Source organism: Meriones unguiculatus, chromosome 14 (genome assembly GCF_030254825.1).
Source record: "Meriones unguiculatus strain TT.TT164.6M chromosome 14, Bangor_MerUng_6.1, whole genome shotgun sequence".
NCBI classification, from domain to species: domain Eukaryota; kingdom Metazoa; phylum Chordata; class Mammalia; order Rodentia; family Muridae; genus Meriones; species Meriones unguiculatus.
Window position 1 is genome coordinate 6,025,884 of NC_083361.1, and position 19,611 is coordinate 6,045,494.

The window sequence follows — 19,611 nt, forward strand, 5'->3', positions numbered from 1 at the left end:
GGCTCACAGGCTGCCTCAGTTACTGTTTCCTCAAGAATCTGCATCCAGGTCAACTTCAAAAGGGCTAGCCCAGAGGATTGATCCTACAGAGAATGGACAGAAAAAGATTCAGCTAGTTCTTCCAGCAGCTAGCTAATATCCTAATTTTCTTAGGGTACCCAAAAGATGTTCTTACCCTCAGACACCAAAAAATTAATTTTAAGGGCACGATGCCCCCATTCCCAAGAGGTGGGGTGGGTGTTTTTGGTCATTTGGCTATGGCTGTTTACTGTCACCTAGGGGGTGGTTATAAGTAATGTCAAGGGAGGAAGCAAAATAAAGGTTAGAACCAGGCATTGCCTTCTCCCCTCTATAGTTTGTCTCTTATCTTTCTCTCCTATCTAATGTTGGGGGGGAGGGAATGATAAAAGAGGGATATAAGATGATAGAATAGAAATGGATTATTGACTCTTCAAGTCCCAAATACATTGGTTTGGATTATTTTGTTCAATGCTTGCTTAATGTATTGTACATATGTAACTCATTTAAAAAATGTGGTGTAAAGTTCCAGTCTTATGAAAGCTATTGCAAACTGTTCAGGATAATTAAGAGATACAAGTTAGTAGTTTAGTCACCTATAGATAATCTTGTAGTCTTGTTAGGTACTAGTTCAGTTAATTACAGAAATAACCTCTATTTAGCCTCTTATGTATGCTTCCAAAGTTAAGCAGAGAGTACATAGCTAGAAACAAGCCATGTTTGTCTACTTAGATCTGCTGAGATAGACAGGTGGTCTTCAAACACTTCGGAGAGCTTAGAATATGACATTTAAAGATGTCTTAATAATGAACGGCTTTTTTGACCGACAGACACAACTGCTCCTGGCAGCACCCCTAATATACTTCAAATAAGATCATGGGCATCAAAGAAACAAACGTGGCAAGAGAGCCACTGGACAAAACAAACAAACAAACAAAAAACTATCCTTATCTTGACTGCTGACAGCAGGCTATCCAAACTGTTAACAAGACACTGGGAAATTGACTGTCCAACTTTGCAGAGACTGGGTAGGCCAGTCTTTCAGAATGCCTGCTTCACAGAAAGGCCTGTCAGATATCCTGGGCTGGTGGGCTGAAGCCTGGATGCCCCAATGACAGAGAGAAACCTCTGGTGACTGTCCAGACAGTCAGCTGTCTCTGTCATTTCTGTGGTTCTGAAGCTGCTTGCTCCACACTTCCTACAGGCTTAGGTAATATTATTTCTTTCTCGAGTCCCTGATGGGGTTGAAGGCTAAATAGTCATAGTCTCACAACAATTAAGCTTAGTTGTGTAGGAACTAAGACAATATTTTAGGTTTAAAAAGGTGTTTCTAGGTTGATAAATGCAAATTAAAAGAAAAGTGATTTAGGCACAGAACTTTGGACTCACCCAGCTAGGATAGATACTGGAACTCTTTTTTCCGAGGGTACCAAATACAAATGTCCTGGATATTAGAAATGTAATTCTTACGTGATAATTCTCATAATCTTGTTGTATATAGTTTATTAATGTTAGAGAAAAAGCCATTTTTTAAAACAAAAAAAGGAGCACATGTAGGGGGAATTTTGGTTTCTTCAAAAACTCAGTATATATTATGTAAATATGTTTTTGTTTTAATCCCAAATTCAGGCTATGGCATTGTCGTAGTTTGTCCACTTTTTTTTTTGTGTGTGTGTGTGTGGACAGCTGTTGTCTTTGCCAGCTGTTAACAGCCTTGTGTGACTCAGAGAGGGGTGTGGCTTTGCCAGCTGCAGATAGTGGAATTCTGAGGACTCAGAGAGGGTGTGAATCCCAGAGCCCAGAGAGAAGAGGACACTTTGAGGGATGCTCTGAGAAGGAAGAAGGCTGTTGCTGGCTCATCCTGCGGCTGCGTTTGCTGGGCTGCTGGATATCCTGACTACAAAGATTGGAACTGCCCCAGGGAACTAAGTCTAAAAGGGTCTAAAGATTGGTATTTTCCAAAAGAACCTGATTACCTAAGCAAGCAGAGCTAAGTCTAAAGAGGTCTATATCCCCTTTCCCTTCTAACCTTCTGGCTTTCCTTCCTAGGGTTGGGGGGTTGGAAGGAACCCCCAAATAAAATAGAGTTTAAAAACTGGCGCCTACAGGTAGGAGTGGGTAAATATTGTCATCTGTGTGATATTACTGAATGTAAATGTCACGTGACTATCTTATAACTATTTTATTACATTATGTCCCTTTATACAACAGTCAGTGGCAGGGCCGAGAATCATTCTGGGTCTGACCCCCGTCCTCATGCTAGGTCCAACCACACAGGTCACTTCTCACCATCTGCCAAGGTCTCTGGCCAGACAGCACCCATTCTCTGCACAGCACACTGACCCTGGATACCTTAGGGCTGAGTCATGATCGTTTTATTAAAGTTGTTGGGATGTAGATGCATTTCAGCTATAGCTTAAAAACTCAACAAGACAGGACAAAGCATCAGTTGCAAAGACTCGTCTCCATCAACAGTTTAGTTTCAAATGGACTCTTAACACAGAAGTTTATCACTCCTGCTACCCTCTGGGAGGTGGTGGTGGTACCCTGGAAGACAGCGAGATGAACGTTAGAGTTCAGATCTGAAATTCCCCACTTACCCCGGTCACCCCGTCCCAGCAAAGCGTGGTCTCCAAAGATGCAGTGAGCAAAGGTGGGACACTGGGAAAATGACTGGGTCCTGAGGGCCCTGAGGGATGACTCTTGTGACAGATTCGCAGAGGAGTGTGCTGTTAGGACACGGTGTAGACTTAGGAAGCAGGCCTAGTTGGAGGAAGTAGCCACTGGGTTCCCATGAAGGAGTTTTGTCTCCACAGCCTTGGCCCCCTCTCTTGGTCCTTGCTTCCTGGTAGCATTGAGTGGCTCTCCTCTACCATGTGCCACAGGCCTGAAGCAAGGAGGCCAGGTAACAAAGGGCTGGAATCCCAGAGACTGTGAGACAAAATAAGTTGTTTTTTCTGGGTATTTTTTCAAAGTGATAGGAAAACACTGAAGACTGGGCGCCTCAGTGGTAGGTGTCAGGCTTCTAGCAGGGCTTCCCAGCCCTGTCAGAAGGGCAGCCATAGATGCTTGAGCCACCACCTAACTCTCCTGTCACCTAAGCTTTTACCATGACTGACATAATAGGCAAGGGTATACAGAACATTAGACCCCATTCCAAAATGAAGATGGCCCCATAAGGAGCATGATAGAAAACCAGGCACAGTGGTGCACACCTGTAATCCCGGCACTCAGGGAGACAGAGGCAGGCGGGTTGCTATGAGTTGAAGGCCAGCCTGGTCTACAAAGCAAGTAGACCAAGGCTACACAGAGAAACCCTGTCTCGAAAAACAAAAACAAAAAAGCATGATAGAGGTTAGGTCACCTCAGCACAGACCACATTATTTCTAAACAGGGAGTGAACCTTCTCTCTCTGGGGTGCTGGGAACTGAACCCAGGGGTCACACAGGCTAAAACATTGTAGTTAGGAGCGCCAGTCTCCAGAAGCAAACAGAGACCATGCTGGGAGACAGGCGTGTTTTACAGGTCCAGTGAGAAGTGTAAGGCCCTGTAAGACCCAACGGGAGAGACTAGAAATGACGCAAACTGCACTTGTGTCTTCCTGCAGCTGAATTGCAGGGTCAGGGATGGCCCCAGCTGAGGCAGAGGACAGCCGATCAGAGGCTGTGGCTCTAGCATGGCCCTGAGGTCACAGTGGTGGCTCCAGTGAGGGATGGGGGTTGTGAGCTGGGTCTCAGGGCCCGCCCTGCTGCTGTGACTGGCCACCAGGCCCTTGTGAACACCACTAGTGTATTTATTTTCACTTTCCTGACCGAGATGGTGCTTACTGTCAGTCCCAGCACTCAGACAGGCAGAGGCAGGTGGATCTGAAAGAGCGTGGCAAGCCTGGGCCAGCCTGGTCTACAGAGCTAGTTCCAGGACAGCCAGAGCTGTTACACAGAAATCTCCGCTCTCAAAAAACAAACCAAACAAACAAACAAAGGGAGACAGAATTTTGCAAAAATAGCTTCTCGGCATTGACATAAAATGTGTAAGTATAGCTTATTGTCAGAACAGCGTCCAAGAATGAAGTCCTGGAGGAGAATTTTGAGGGGGTGTGAGAAAATTCCAACACACACACACACAACCAAAACAAGAGTCTTAGTGACCTCAGCTACTTCAAAACGCAGAATTGTTCTCGGATTGTGCTTAGGTGCCCCTCCCAGGTGTAGCACAGAGGAGTGAGCTTTCTTCAGACCATTCGTTACAGCTGCCTGCTGTTGAGTGCTTTGCCTCTGTTGAAAACACGCTCTAGCCCCACGCAGCTCGCCCTAGTGTTTGTACACTTGACTCGCGATCCTTCTTAACCCTGCGGCCCTGAATAAAGCTGGCTATTGCGTGAGACTTTAGTCTGCTCGTTGATCAGCTACATTCCCCCAGGCACCACCGCCTCTAGACCAGTCAACGTACAAGTCTGGGCAGGGTGGTGCACACCCTTAGTCCCGGCACTCAGGGGGGCGGAGGCAGGAAGATCTGAGTTCAAGGTCAGCCAGGTCTACAGAGCGAGTTACAGGCAGTGAGGGACTGTCTCAGACAACAAAACCAGATCTCAAATGTGGAGCCTCGGAAGAGGAAGCATCAGAACTAAGACATTTTTCACGCACAGAAGAAAACCACAAGCCACCGCTGTGTAACACCCCACGCCTCTTTTGCCCTGGATAGGAAAAAGAGAGAGAACACAACTAAAACAGAGCCGCAAAAATCTAGGATTGCCACCCATAAGTACCCTTGCTAGAGAACAGAAATGACTTCTAAGTAAAAGAGAAACTAAAGCTTCCTGTTCTCAGGATGTCATCTTCCTCCACTCAGAGAACCCTGGAGACACTGAGAATGGGGCTAGGAGAAATTAGGAGACATGCTCTCTGCTGTCCATCAACCGACAGCGTTCTGAGGCAGACAAGGAGCCAGGCGTGAGGAAAAGGGACTGTGATCTGACCTCAGCCTTGGGGAGCTCTCTTGCTGTCAGGACGAATTTGAAGAGGAACTGATTCAGCTTAAAGCTAACCTCAGCCAAAGACCAAAACAGGTCCTGATGACTGCTTTGAAAGACGGGAGCCCTGTGGCGAAGACCCTCGCTCCCTCTAGAAAAGGTCTTGTCTATGATACTTTGCTCACCACGACAGGACCGTGCCACCAGCCTCATTCAACCTGAAGGGACGTTAAGAGAAGGCCAAGGTGGGACTGACCCCAGAAATCAGCTCACCTGTGCTTGGAGGGGGGTGCCCTTGCAGCTGATGGACTTGGGGTGGAGGGTGATGTCATGGTCAGCTTCGGCTGCCAACTAGACACACCTGGAGAGTCACCTCCAAAGGCCGGGACCTCAACTGAGGAATTGTCTCCTTCATTGTATGGGGCAATTTCCTTAATTGGCAATTGATGTGAGAGGGCCCAGCCCACTGGGAGGGGGCACCCAGAGAAGTGGCCCCGGGCTGTATAGAAAGGAGGTTGGACAAGCCAACGGGAGCAATCCAGCAGCTTGCTCAACTGCGGTCCCCACGTGAGCTGCTGCCCTGGCTTCCCTGGGTGATGAACTGTAACCCTGAAATAACCGCCGTCTTCCCCAGCTGGATTTTGGTCAGTGTTTTATCGAAGCAACAGGAAGCAAACTAGGCCAGGGTTGGATGAGGTGATCTTCCACTGTCGAAAAGGAGTTGAGTGCATTCCTGAGCAGTTTCCCCACAACCCAACAGAAATGGGGAGCCTGTACTCACACTAGGAAAAACGGGTTCCGATCTCAGGCCGTGTGCTAGAGGCCTGGACGTTCTTGCAGTGGACCTTGTCTAAGAGCTCTCCGGAAGTCCTGGAATATTTGCTGATCCTCACGAATATGTCCCAGTCTATGAACATTTCCTGGAAATTGTCCTGAAGTTGCTTACTCCACATGTACTCAGGAGAGAGGACCTTGGTGGGCTTGTTGTAAAGGAGGTACTTGTTCAAGTAGCTTTCATCGGGCCACATGACATGGATGTCCTGAGCCTTGTCCAGCATCGCCGCCTGGTAACAGAACTTGGTGAGCCTGAAAACCTCCAGCACCTTTCCCCCGAAGAAGGCGCCCGAATAGTAAAAGTCCCCCTCCTCCCCAGAAATGTAGGCTTGTGACTGAGGCTGCCTCTCATAGACCAAGGACTCCCTCGGGAATCCAAAGAACAGAGGATGCAGCGTGCCAAACAAGGAGGACAGGATCTCCACGCCCACACTGTGGCAGAAAATGATGTTCACGTGCGCACAGACCAGGTAGTCCACCTCCTTTGCAAAGCGCTGCTTGGAGAAAAGGCTGATCATCTTCATTCTATAGTCATAGGCGTCCCGCTGGCGGCCAGAGCCCTGAGCTTCCAGAATCACAATCTGTCTCCCCTCATGGAGCTTCATGAGTGGAACGCTATTCGGCTGGTCAGTGAAGACGTAGTACTTTACCCTGTGTCCCTCCATGAAGTATGTCTCCGCGGTCTGCAAAAACACCTCTAGGAAGTCTATGTATTCTCCGATGGCAAACACCACTAGCCCGATGGAGACGTTCTGGAGCCGGAATTGCTGGTTCAGGATTTCTATTTGGAAAGTCCCTTCCCACACGATGGGGGCCAGCCAGGGAGTCTGTATGGCTATGTTTTCACTACTGGGCATAATTAGTTTTGACTGGTAATACAGCATCCTAGACACATTCACTATCTTCAGGTAGTCCATTTCTCTAACCGTCATGCTCTCCCTGGCTAGAGTGTATTCCGGCTTCTGCTTTTCCAGCATCAGGAAAGCATAGGCAAAAAAGGCCAGTGTGAAGGTTAGCAGGAAAACGAAGGTCATAGAAAGAAGTGAGTGATACTTGGATTTGTCAGATTTCAGCAGTGACTCAATCATGACTGTCCGTGTCTCCTGCATGAAATGAGGGTCACTTCTTCTGAATGGGCTGGGCCAAATAGAAGGAGCTCCCCAAGTCCCCAACGCACAGCTCCCAAACTCTCTAATGCTGACCCAAGCGCCAGGCGCCACGTAGTTCACATGGAGAAGCCTCGAGAGCCAACAGAACTCCAACGAAGTCAGTTTCTTTCTCTGGTGTTTTCAAAGAAACTGTACGGCAGGATTCAGTCACTGGACCACGGAGACAGGACCACAGCCGACAGGACAGAACTCAGGATCCCTGAAACATGCTCAGGAGACTCAAAGGGCATCACTGAGCAGGTCAACAGGGGAGATTGTGATGAAACCAGGGCAGGGCACCAGAAGGGACCTGGTGCTCCACGTTGCCCTTGACAATTACCACTGATGGAACTGTTAGCGAAAGCCAGTTCCCTGAAAAATCCACAGAGTTGAGACCAGGCTGTCTCAGGCATCACATCCAGATGGGAGGATGTGGGCTCTCTCTGGGAAGGACCGATTTGGTAGGCCATGGTAGAGGGAGTGATGTGTGAATCCACGTTTGTTTTGTTTGTTGTTGTTGTTTTTTTCCTTTATTCTCCTACTATCAGATAGAACCCACTGAAGATTTGCTTTGGGGTAGCAGGGCTTACATTATGAGAGCTAGGATACTGACTTTGATTGGCATTATCTTGTTTAAGCATCACCCTGAGTGAGTGCCGCCCTTTTGGAAAACACATCCTTGAAAGGTCCAGGCTTGGTATTTGTTCCAATCTTGAACAATGTCAAAGAACAAGAGATTCCAAAATCGCGGGCAACCTCTTTAACTTAGTTTGCTTTCTGTTGCGGTGAGAACAACCAAGACAAAAGCAACTTGGCAAGGAAAAGGTTGATTTCATCTTACAGGTGGCCCACAGTCTACCGTGAAAGCAAATCAGGACAGGAGCTGAAACAGAAGCCAGGAAGGAACAGTAATTACTCACTTGCTCCCCATAGCTTGCTCAGCCTGCTTTCTTATACAATTGAGAACCCACTGTGGACTGGGCCCACCTGAATCGATCATTAATCAAGAAAACACCCTGCTGAGGCTTTCTTTTCTCCAAAGGGCACTATGGGAATCTATATTAAAGATAGGGTGGCTACAGCTGTGGGGGCTTCTATCCGGGCCACTTATTCTATCTCACCAGCTACATGTCTGTTTCTCTGCCAGTCCCACGCTGCTCTTGTCACTATGGCTCCGAAGTATAATTTGAGGTCAGGACTAGTGATACCTGCAGCATTTATCATTATTTCTCAGGATTTCTTTGTCTTTTGTGTTTCCATTTGAATTCTAAGGTGGCCTCTTTATTTCTGTGAAGAACAGAGCAGGAATTATGATTGTGATGACTCTGTACATTGGTAAGAGCCATTTCCACATTTTTTTTCAGTCCCTGAGCATGAGAAATCTTTTCATATTCTAGTGTCTCCCTCAGCTTCCTTCTTCCAGTGTCTGTACTGCAGACATCTGTCACGTCGATGAAAGTTTATTTATTGGGTTTACTCCAGGGCATGTTATTAGTCTTGAGGTGATTTTGAACACGATCACCACCTTGTTCGTTCATTTCTCAATGTCTTTCGTTAATATGGATCTCTGTAACTGATTTTTGTATGTATTTTTGTGTCCTGTCCCTTTTTGAAAGTATTCATCCATCTCTAAGAGTTTCTTGGTGGAGTCATTCGGGTCCCTAATGTACGGAATCACACCATCTGCAAAGAGTTCTTGCTCTTTTATTTAATGCCCCTTTCACTCTCTTGTCTTACTGCTCTAGCTAAGACTTTATACATGATATTGAACAGCAGTGGAGAGAGCGGACCCCCTTGGCTTATTCTTGATCTTAGTGGAAATGCCTTGAGTGTTTCTGTATTTAGCATGAGGTTGGCTGTATGTTTGTCTCATGTAGACATATATATTATTGAGATATATTCTCTCCATTCCTAGTCATTTCAGAGTTTTTGTCATGAAAAGATGTGGTATTTAACAGAAGCCTTTCCTGCGCCTGTTTAAATGCTCCTGTGATTCCTGCCTTTGAGTCTGTGATGACACTCGGTGATTTGCATATGTTCACCCATCCCAGCATCCCTGGAATGAGGTCAACCTGGTGTGTTCTTGAATCCAGTACAACATGACTTCACTGAGAACCTCTGTGTCTACAATCATCATGGAGACTTGTGGTAATTTTAGAAGTATGGTCTAACAATGTTTATTATTAGCCCTATAATTATTATGGTGGCATTATCTAACTCACTATGTAATCAACAAAGGACACACACTCCTGATAGATTTTATAATTGCCTTATGTCATTTTGGGCTGGGCAGATAATTCCACCTACGTCCCCATCCCATTCCATCTGCTTTAATCATTCCTAATTGGGCTGCCTCCCATCCATAATCCCAAATACTCGCTAATGTTCTTCATCTGGGCCAGTCCTTTCCATGCCATTCTTGGAGTCCTTTCTCCTAGCCCACGTGGTTCCTTCCACGCTAACCCATCGTGTCTTCCTCCATCCTCCTTCTCTTCTTCTTTCTCTCCTTCTCAAGGTCCTCTCTGTCTCGTAGCCCTCCAGCCTAGGTCATGCCCACCCTATCCACCTTGCCCAGGTGTGTCAGCATTTTATTGGCCACACAGAGAAGCAAGTTTACAAATCATCTGGTGTAGTGAGTGTCTGCTTGTGAAAAATCAACAAGCCAACCTGGGGTGGGGTGGGAGGAGCAATTAACATTAGGATAGCACCAGACCAACCCCCAACAGAGATTAGCCTGTAACTTTCATGTTGTGTTTTTGTCTGATTTTGACATCAGGGTAATATTGGCTTCACAAATTGCATTCTCCTTTTCTACTTTATGGAATAACTTGAGACTCAATCATCTCACTTCATCTTTAAAGGCTTGGTAGTAGTCAGCGGTGAACACAATCACCTAGACAATTTGGCCTGAGAAGTTTTTCACTACTCCTTGATCTCATTGTAGTTGTAAGTTACATTGTAGTATTGTTACACTGTAATTATAAGCTATATTGTAGTTATATATTACATCTTCATTATAAGTTACATTGCAGTTATAGGTTACATATCTTGCCTTGGTCTAGGTAGTTCATATGCATATAATTCATTTCTTTCAGATTTTCCAGTGTGACTAAAGTGTATCATTATGATTTTTTTAATATTGTTGGTATTGTTAATCCCAAAGAGGGAGGAGAAAGACCACGGACCCAAATCCTCATAGCCAAATCAATTAAAGAAAGCAATTAATTAAGGAAAGCTATTTATTTGTGTGCACAGGCTGCCTCTCCCTAAGGCATCTATCTATCTATCTATATCTGAACATGGAAACATTTCTTATTTCTAGCTGTTACTGTCTGTCCAACCTAGGAAACATAGTTCTATGATTAACTAGTATCTGAGATGACCATGAGTTTGATTGACTGCTTACTTATATTTCTTAATTAGCCTAAACAGTTTGTAATAGCAGCTTTTAAATGGACTAGAACTTCACATTGCATTTTTTAAATCAGTCACATAGGTACAATAGCTTATGCAAGAGTCGAAACATATATACATAGTGTATTGTAGCAAAATATAATACTAAATCTGTATCAGTATACAAAGTCCATACCAAACATAAAATATTTGGCTTGCTAATGCTCTTTAGTCCAAAAGTATATTCAATAATCTACCTTTATATTCTATTATTCCTATAGTATTTCTATGTCCTGCCCCTTTCCTCTTTCCTAATCTTTTCCCCTTCTCCACCTTTCCCCCTTAACATTAGATAAAAGGGAAAGAAAGATACAGGAAACAAAACAAAAGAGAGAAATCCCCGAGTCTAAGCTCCTAAACTTTGTCTCCTCCCTGACCAAAATCATTAACAACTTGCAACCAACCTTCTTTTAAAGATGACAAGCATTCATCACCCACAGAATGACCAAAAACCACCTACCTCCTTTGAGGAAACGGGACATCATTCTCTTAATATTGTTTCCTGCTGTTTTGGGAGTGACATTTTCCTTTTTGAGGAGTCCCCAATAAAACTGGAATAAAGACCAAGTCTTAGGAGAGCTAGCTGTATCATGTGCTGTCCAGTCTCTCTGTGCTGGGAAAGCGCAGGGGTGACTTGAAATCCTGACTGGAGAATCTGTGATGCTGGACGATCTAGCTAGCCATTAGGAAGCTGTTCTGAGCGCAGAACTTTGAGGAAACAGGTATTGAGGCAGTCTGTGGAGCTTAATCAGGCAGGACGCTGATATAAGTATGCTTCAGCATCTCAGCATTCTTCTCAGCATCTTCGAGGGCAAATCCGGTCAGGAGTGCTTTAACTTCATTGGTGTCTGGTTCTTCTGCTCTGTAAACATATAAATGTTCACAGGTGATATAGTTTTGTGTAACACGTGTGTGGAATGTGCAGTTTGCACAGTTCAGCTGAAAATGGTTTTCTGCTCTTTTTTGAGCAGGTGAAAGGCATCTGTCATTCTTCATAAGCCAATTTGGACTGTATACTCAAACTGTAATACAAATTTTCATGACAGGATGACATGGTAAGTCCTGCGGGCTCTGTAGCCAACAAGATTTATTGGCTAAGCAATCCTGAGGTCTTGGCTGGAGACATTTTCACGCCTCAAAGCTGTTCACAGGTAGAGGGATCAGCAAATTATGTTACCTGTTTTGTTGGCCTTCTTGATTTCTTTCTTTCAGTCTACAGTCAGATCTTCAGGGGATCTTCTATGGTCATACTTGATTTTCATTAATTTGGATGAAATCCATAGTTTTTCTTTTGCCATTGATACAAACGTGAAAATCTCCCCTTCAACGTAACACACTTCCTGACTTCCATTCTGAAGTCAGCACATCTACAAACTGGTCAGTCCTTTAAAAAGGATTCAACAGTCCTTTTTGAATTCTACTGTTTCTCAGTAGCTATGCTCTCAGTCCCATTGACATTTGAAAAAGTTAAAGTCAGTAAAACATTATTTAATCTACCTCTGGGAGATCCCATATTCTCCTTCTGTTCTATGAGTATTTTCTTTAAAGTCCCATGAGAATTCTCCATAGTTGTTTGTCCTGTAGGATTCTGCGATACCTGTAACATGTTCTATGCCACAGTGTCTAAAACTTTGCTGTATTTTACTGGATACGTATATTGGAGTATCAATAGTTTCAATCTGTAAAGGCATCTCTAAGATGGCCATCATCTGTAATAAATGTGTAATCTCGGGCTGGAGAGATGGCTCAAAGGTTAAGAGCACTGGCTGCTCTTCCAGAGCCTCCTGAGTTCAATTCCCAGCAACCACATGGTGGCTCACAACCATCTGGAATGAGATCTGGTGCCCTCTTCTGGCCTACAGGTGTACATGCAGGCAGAACATTGTATACATAGTAAATAAATAAATCTTTTAAAAAATGTTGAACCGTACAGTCCACAGCACTTAAAACATTTAAATAAATAAACAAATAAATGTGTAATCTTGGAATCGTTCTTTTCAGAATTCAAGGCAAAAGCCCATAGGAGGGCTGGAGAGATGGCTCAGAGGTTAAGAACACTTTGCTCCCCTTTCAAAGGTCCTGAGTTCAATTCCCAGTAACCGCATGGTGGCTCACAACCATCTATAGTAAGATATGGTGCATAAATAATAAATAAATCTTAAAAAAAAAAAGCCCATAGGAGTTCTGAATGTCTATAGTATGATAGACTTTTTTTTTAAATTTTCTAAACTCTGTAAAATAAAACATATAAGCTTGTTGTAAATAAAAAAAAATAAAGTGTGTTTTTTATTAGCCCTAAGATTATCACAGTGGTATTATCTAACCTGCTATCACAAATAATAAGACACAAACACCTGTTAGATTTTATAATTGCTTTATTTACCTTGGGCCTGACAGATATTTCACCTACACTGGCTCAAAATCCCCACCCTCCACCTTCCAGTCCCCATCCAACGCCATCTGCCTTAACCCTCCTCATCTGGTCTACCTTTCATCCATAATCCCAAGATACCTTTGCTTGTACTCTTCATTTGGGCCTTTCCACACCAAAACTGCAGCCCTTACTCCATGCCCATGTGATTCCTTCTCCACGATAACCCATCCTGGCATCCTCCTTCCTCCTCTCTTCCTGTTGGCCTACTTCCCATAATTCTCCTATCCTCTAAAGCCCAGGAACCTTAGCCACGCGCACCCCATTCTGCCCTGCCCAGGTGTAGGCCTTTAATCAACCAATCAGGTATAATGTCACAAGCAGTTTTACAAAGCAAGGATAGGTGTAACCCAATCTTGGGGGCCAGCATCAGAACAAACCCCAACATAAGCTATTGTAGGACATTTTTCTAAAGTAACATTATTGAACAGAACATGAATTTTTAATTCAGCATATAGACCTTTATCTAGTAACTGATCCTTGGCAATATAAATACAATAGCCAGTCTTATTGCGTTGGTTTATAATTTTAGAAGCTTTTTTTACGTAGCATCTCAATGGGCTGCCATCTTGCGATTTCCTTAAGCCTCTGTGTATTTCTTTCTTTTTTTTTTTTTTGCACCTGGAACTACCTTTTGTTGTTGTTGTTGTAGGTTCCAGATTGAATTTCTCTGAATTTTTTTTTATTCTGATTTAAAAATCCTCTAATCTCTGTTTTATGGCTTCTATTCTAGCACTTAAATTTTTAGACTTTTTCTTCTCTAAGTCTGTTTTCTTCTGATCTCTCTTAAAGAGAATATATAAAATTGCAATCATTACTGAACATATAATTATTTTTATGCTGACAGTCAAAACAAAATTATATGGAGTCCAAATGCCCTATTTTATACTGTTTTCCCATTTTTAACATTTTAACATTTCCATTTTTCTTTTTTAATCTCTCTAACGTTCTTCCTTTTCTGGAGAATTGTTTTTGTTTTTTGTTTTTTGAGACAGGATTTCTCTGGACTAGCCATTGTGTCCAAGAGCACAATGGCCTTGAACTCACAGAGATCTGCGTGCCTGTCTCCGGAGTGCTGGGATTAGAGGCTGCGCCACCACTGCTCAGCACTGAAGACTTTATTTTTTAAACTTAATCTTCCTTTCTATTACTGTGTGTGTTCCGTTTGTTTACTGTCTTGAGTTTCCATGTTCCTTTGAAAACATTTCTGTCTATTTTTCTTTTTCTCCCCTTTTTTGGAGACTTTAATTTTATGTGCATTTATTTATCTCTCTTTTGCTGCCCTTTAATTTATATCTTTTCTGTATTTAATTTTATTAAATTAAATTCCTTTTCACATTTACATGGCTTATTCTTTTTCTATTACTGAACTTTCTCTCTAAGGACTTTACTATTTTTAAACTATTTTTATGACCATCTATATCCAGTTTACCATTTATTTATTTATTTGCATTTAAGTATAATTCCAAACACACGCTATCTGTGGATAGCTTTTGCCACATTTGAAGCAAATGCCTAATTGAGGTCTGTTGGTATAATGTCCTTTTGGAACATACACATATACCTCACCCTCGTTCATTCAAATGCTGCTTTCTCTACCCCACTCTCTGGTTTCAATCCAGACATTGCACTGTGATACTTATTCTAAGCATCACCTGTCTCAAGTTTGTGTAAACAGGCCACCATTTGTTCTCTACATTGTCAATTAAAACAATCAGCCACGGGCTGGGGAGATGGCTCAGAGGTTAAGAGCACTGGCTGTTCTTCCAAAGATCCTGAGTTCAATTCCCAGCAACCATGTGGTGGCTCACAACCATCTATTGTGAGATCTGGTGCCCTCTTCTGGTGTGTAGGCACGCAGACAGAATGCTGTATGAATAATAAATAAATAAATAAATAAATAAAAATAAAACAAAAAACAACCAGCCACAATGTTGAGCAATGGAGAGGATAGGGTGGGACATCCTGGTTCAGAGTGGGAGGAGAGGAAGGAGGGAGAGGGGAGAAGCCGGAGGAGAGGAAGGCATAGGAGGGAGAAGAGGAGCAGAAGCTGAGAGGAGAAGCTGGAGGAGAGGTCTTGGAACAAAGTGGAGAAATGAACTGAATGATACCTCTAAAAGCAAGTATAATGGGTGAATCTGAATGGTAGGACCTATGCGGGCTTGGAGGTTTAGGATGGAGTAACTATTGCCCAGCATTGTGTGCTAGGTTACCTAAAGAAATCCTTGTGTGGTGATTTGGTTATACAGCTGATTAGGATCAACCGCAGGATTTACTAAATAGTAAATATTAATGACCTAATACAACAGAGGTTCTTCAATGCCCATCATGTTCTTTGAAGTAGTATGGGGGTGTTGCTCGGAGCAGACATATTTCACTGTCAAAGAAGTCTTTTATTATTAAAACATCTTTAAATGCCATATTCTGTAGGTCTCTGGAATGCTGATATTTGCCTAGGTTCTGCCATGTGGTTCAGATCCTTTCCTCGAGGTGCTGTGCATCTGACTTCCTCTGCATCTGGCTGATGAATCCCCTGCCTGAAATTCTGCCCCAGAATTCCCATCTCTCATGGAAGTCCTGCCTTTCCCCTGCTGCCTCAGCCATTGGCCTTCAGCTCTTTGTTAAACCAATCAGAAGCTGTTAGAGGAATGTTTACAAAATGTGACGTGTCCATAAGAAAAACAATACCAGTCAGATCTCTGGTGGTACAGAAATCAACATTTGAGTAATATAAAGAAAACCTTTACACGGTTCACAAAAACATCCCCCGCAACACACAGAAAAATACACTTTAGAATGACCAGATTCAATGGGTCATTTAAGAACTCGAGGAGGATTTCAAAAGTTCCTAAAAGCAAACAATGAAAAAACAACACCCCAGAGCCTCTGGGATGCAGAAAAGGCAGTTCAAAGAGGAGAGCTTATGACTGCTTACATCAAAAACTCAGATTTCAATAAACAACCCAACAGTTCACCTCAAGGTCCCAGAAAAATAAACAACATTTTCATTTCAGGGAGCAAAGAAAGGCAGGTCTCTGTGAGTTCCATGACAGCTAGGAACACATGGAGAGACCCTGTCTCAAAAAAAAAAAAAAAAAAATCAACAAAAAGGAAATACCTCCATTCACGGATGAGCCTGGAGGAGAGCATGCTAAGACAGACAAAGCAGAAGCAGAAAGGACTGAGTCAGTCAAATAAGGCCAGGGACCAAGGAAAATTGAGAATTACTGGCCAGTCTGAGTTTCACAGCATGAACATGTCTTTTAAAAAAGTTAAAACGCCTCACCATCTCCTGTGTATTAATGTCTGCTTGGTTGACTTTGGTTGTGGTGGTGCTGGAGAAAAAACAAGCAGTCTACAACCGAGCAGCTCCACTTCCTGTGTGAAACTCTTAAAGTCCAACACACAGTGAGCAGAAAAGTCAGTAGCAGAGGCGAGGGTGACGGCTCCGTGGTGAACGGCACTTACTGCTCTTCCAGAGGATCTGAGGTAAATTCCCAGTGCCCACATGATGGCTCAAAACCATCTGTAAGCCTGGTGTCGGGGATCTGACTCCCTCCTCTGGCCTCGATGGACACTAGGCATGGACATGGTACAGACATATGGGCAGGCAAAGAGTCATGCATATAAAATTTAAAAATAAGTAAGTTAACACATTGTATACTTTAAGTATATACGGTAATTAATAAGTTAAAATAAAGTAGAATGTGGTTTGCCCCACATATAAAACAACAACAATTACATATAACTGCATCTGAAGGTTATCGTTTAAGGTAAGGTGTGAACTTACCTAAAGCCCACATCTAAACCAAGATAAAAGGCTCATGAAATGTACAGTCCTATACTCTCTGATCACACTTTTTTCTGTGACAGAACATGAATTTTAGTGGACTTTTGCCATGTACTCCAGCTTGCTTCGTGAGGTGCTATGAGGGACAAGTATCTCTCGGGATGAGATTGGAACTCAGAACTGACTTGTAGCATGTCACTCAGAGTAAACTGTCACCTCTAAGACTGATTTAGAATTTTGTAAAGACTAGTTTTGGAGATAACTACGGAAACCAACCAAGGAATAAAGTCATCCAACACATGAATTTATATGACCTGGCCCTCGGAAGAAATCATTTCTCTTTTAACCTGCAAATCAGAAGATAAACACACACACGTATTTCAATCTAAAGGTTTGTTTTACCATTAACGGCATCTATATGAAGCAGAGGGCTGTGCTCTTGAGGGAAGAGCACACGAGGGCACAAGGCCTCGTGCTGCCGAGTTGCAGCCATCGTAAGCTGCCCAAGGGTGTGCTCTTACTCGCCATCTTCTCTCTCACTTTTTCTATGTCAGAGCCCCTTGATCAAAACATGGAGATTCCAGCTTTTAGTACATTTCAGCAGTAATGTTGCCTCGGGACTACTGTATTGGGCATAATTGGATATGAATAATTTTGTTTCTAGTTATTTTGTATTTCACAGCTGATTTTTCTAGAATAATCTTTACTCCTGATAAAGTTTTTGTTTGTTTTGTTTTGACCACAACTGCCAGTGAACTAAGAGGCACTTCCTAATGAAAAAAAAAAAAAAAAAGCATCCTGGGATGGAGAGACAATTCAGTGGTTAAGAGCTCTTCTGGAGGACAAGCTCACACCTGTCTGTCTGTCTGTAGCTCCTGTTCCATGGGATCCAATGCCCTCTTCTGGCCCCTGCCCTCCATCAGGCACACTCGTGGTGTACATGCAGACAAAACCCACTTATGCATATAGAATAAAAATGAATATTTTTTAAGCAGTGTTTAACAAAATTCAGCTCTTTTAACAGTAACAAGTCACCACTTTCCACACATCCTGTATCAGTGACTCTTAGAAACAAGTGTTACTTTGAAAGTTAAAACAAGTCTGGAGAGATGGCTCGGTGGTTAAGAGCACAGTCTGCTCTTCCAAAGGGCCTGGGGTTCAATTCCCAGCAACCATATGGCAGCTCACACCTGTCTGTAACCCCAATTCCAAGGGATCTGACACCTTCACACTAATGCACATAACAAAAAAAGTTAAAACAGACGTGCTTTCTGTGGGAACCTGAGATTCCTTAGAGCTGGAGTCGCCATCTCTCCAAATCAACTTCGTTCTCCTCCCATCTTTCCCATCATAATCCTACCTGGAACGTTCTTTCTTCGTTGCAAAAGAGGCGTGGGCGAGTTTCACCCAGTAGTTAGCAGTGCCAAATTCCAAGCGGGTCCACCTTTCCGGGATGCCATCATCTTCCCGGAGACCTCAAAGGTTACCATCAGGAATGGTAGAAAAGTTAAACCTTTTAAATATGATGCTCAGCAGAGCTCAGACAGGTTTGAGGACCGGAATCTATCTAAGCACATCCAAGGTACACAAACTTTGTTTCGAGTTTCCTGCTGCAGACTCAAACCCGAGAGCGCATACAGAAAGCTGGATGACACTATTTCTACAATTAGTTAGTACTCTGTATGACTCTACAGAGAGATTCTGTCTCGAAAAACAAACAACAAACAAACAGAAAGTTGTAAAGAGTAAAATGAAAACTAAAGAATTATGAGATTAGCAGCAATAGAACAGCAATAGAACCTTTCTTTTCCCCCCTCTGTCCCATGCCGGGTGGCTCTTCTGGTGATAGACAGAGATTTTGGATTTTTCTTTAACAAGCATGCGTGGGTTTAGAGAAGGAAAGAGCCGTGCTCAACCCCAAAACCAACTTTAGATTTTAAATAAACGGCCACATAGAGACCATTTGCCATTTGTGTCTGGAGAGGGCAGCAGAGACAAGGTGGAGGTGATGAGACCACTTCACCAATGTCCTTTTATTCCCCCCCTTGAGACATTGTCTCTTGACGATCTGCTCTTTTTCTTCAGATTGTTGCACTTGTCTGGTGGTCTCTGGATTCCTTAGTTGGATGTTTTCATTCTTCTGGAAAGCTAAAAGCAAAACCCTGCCCCAACGCTAAGTCTAGGGGTTTCCTTTTTGGCAGGTTGTGTCTTTCCTAGGCAAAATGGTTTTTGGCAACAGAAAAAAATATCTTTCGATTGAAAATTTTTAAATTCTACATTCTAACACGGGATTAAGGCACGTTGTTTAAGAAAACCCGTTTTTCGTTTCATGCCAGTAAGGTAAGTGTACATTTGATAACATTATTTTTTGTTTTTATTTTTTCATGCCTGCTCACATGAAAGGCATGTTAGTCTTTATAAGTTAGCATGGACTGAAGAACCAAGCTGTCTGATGAACTTGTTAAAAGCTCAGGAATAGCTGCATACTGACCGCTTGACAACAGACTCAGACTCAGAAGTTTATTGAACACTGGATGAAAACTGACCAGTTAGGGCCATAATCTGGACTCCGCAGCCAGACTTACAAAGTTGGTCTGCTCCTAAGGCAAGTTTTTTATACAAAAACAAACAAACAAAAAACCCAAAATGTAACTAGGTAACAAAACTGTAACCAGGTGAAGGAAACTAACCATAGCTTGTTGCGGTAACAAAACCGCACCTATGTATCCAGGTGAAGGACTCAACGTTACATCATCTTGACTAGCTAGACAAAGCGTTTCTGACTGGCCTTTAATTTGATTGGTTCTGCAGTTGGGGAACTTCATAGAATGTCCAGGTAACAAAGTATACAAAGTTTGAGAAATGAAACCATAGAGTCATTGGAAGGCAGAGCCCGAAAACTTGAATTTAATTTCACCTTATAATCAAAATAGAGACTTGGAGGCAAAATGGCTTCTGATACCCTAAA

The 19,611-nt window shown here is 43.1% G+C and overlaps 1 protein-coding gene across 1 annotated transcript; it reads right to left on the reverse strand.

Annotated features, from left to right (window-relative positions):
• Positions 1–5,769: 5,769 nt before the first annotated feature.
• LOC110551594 (histo-blood group ABO system transferase-like) lies at positions 5,770–6,753 on the reverse strand. The gene has a single exon (XM_060366326.1). The coding sequence runs from the start codon at positions 6,751–6,753 to the stop codon at positions 5,770–5,772; it is 984 nt and encodes a 327-aa protein (XP_060222309.1).
• Between the last annotated feature and the right edge of the window lie 12,858 nt (positions 6,754–19,611).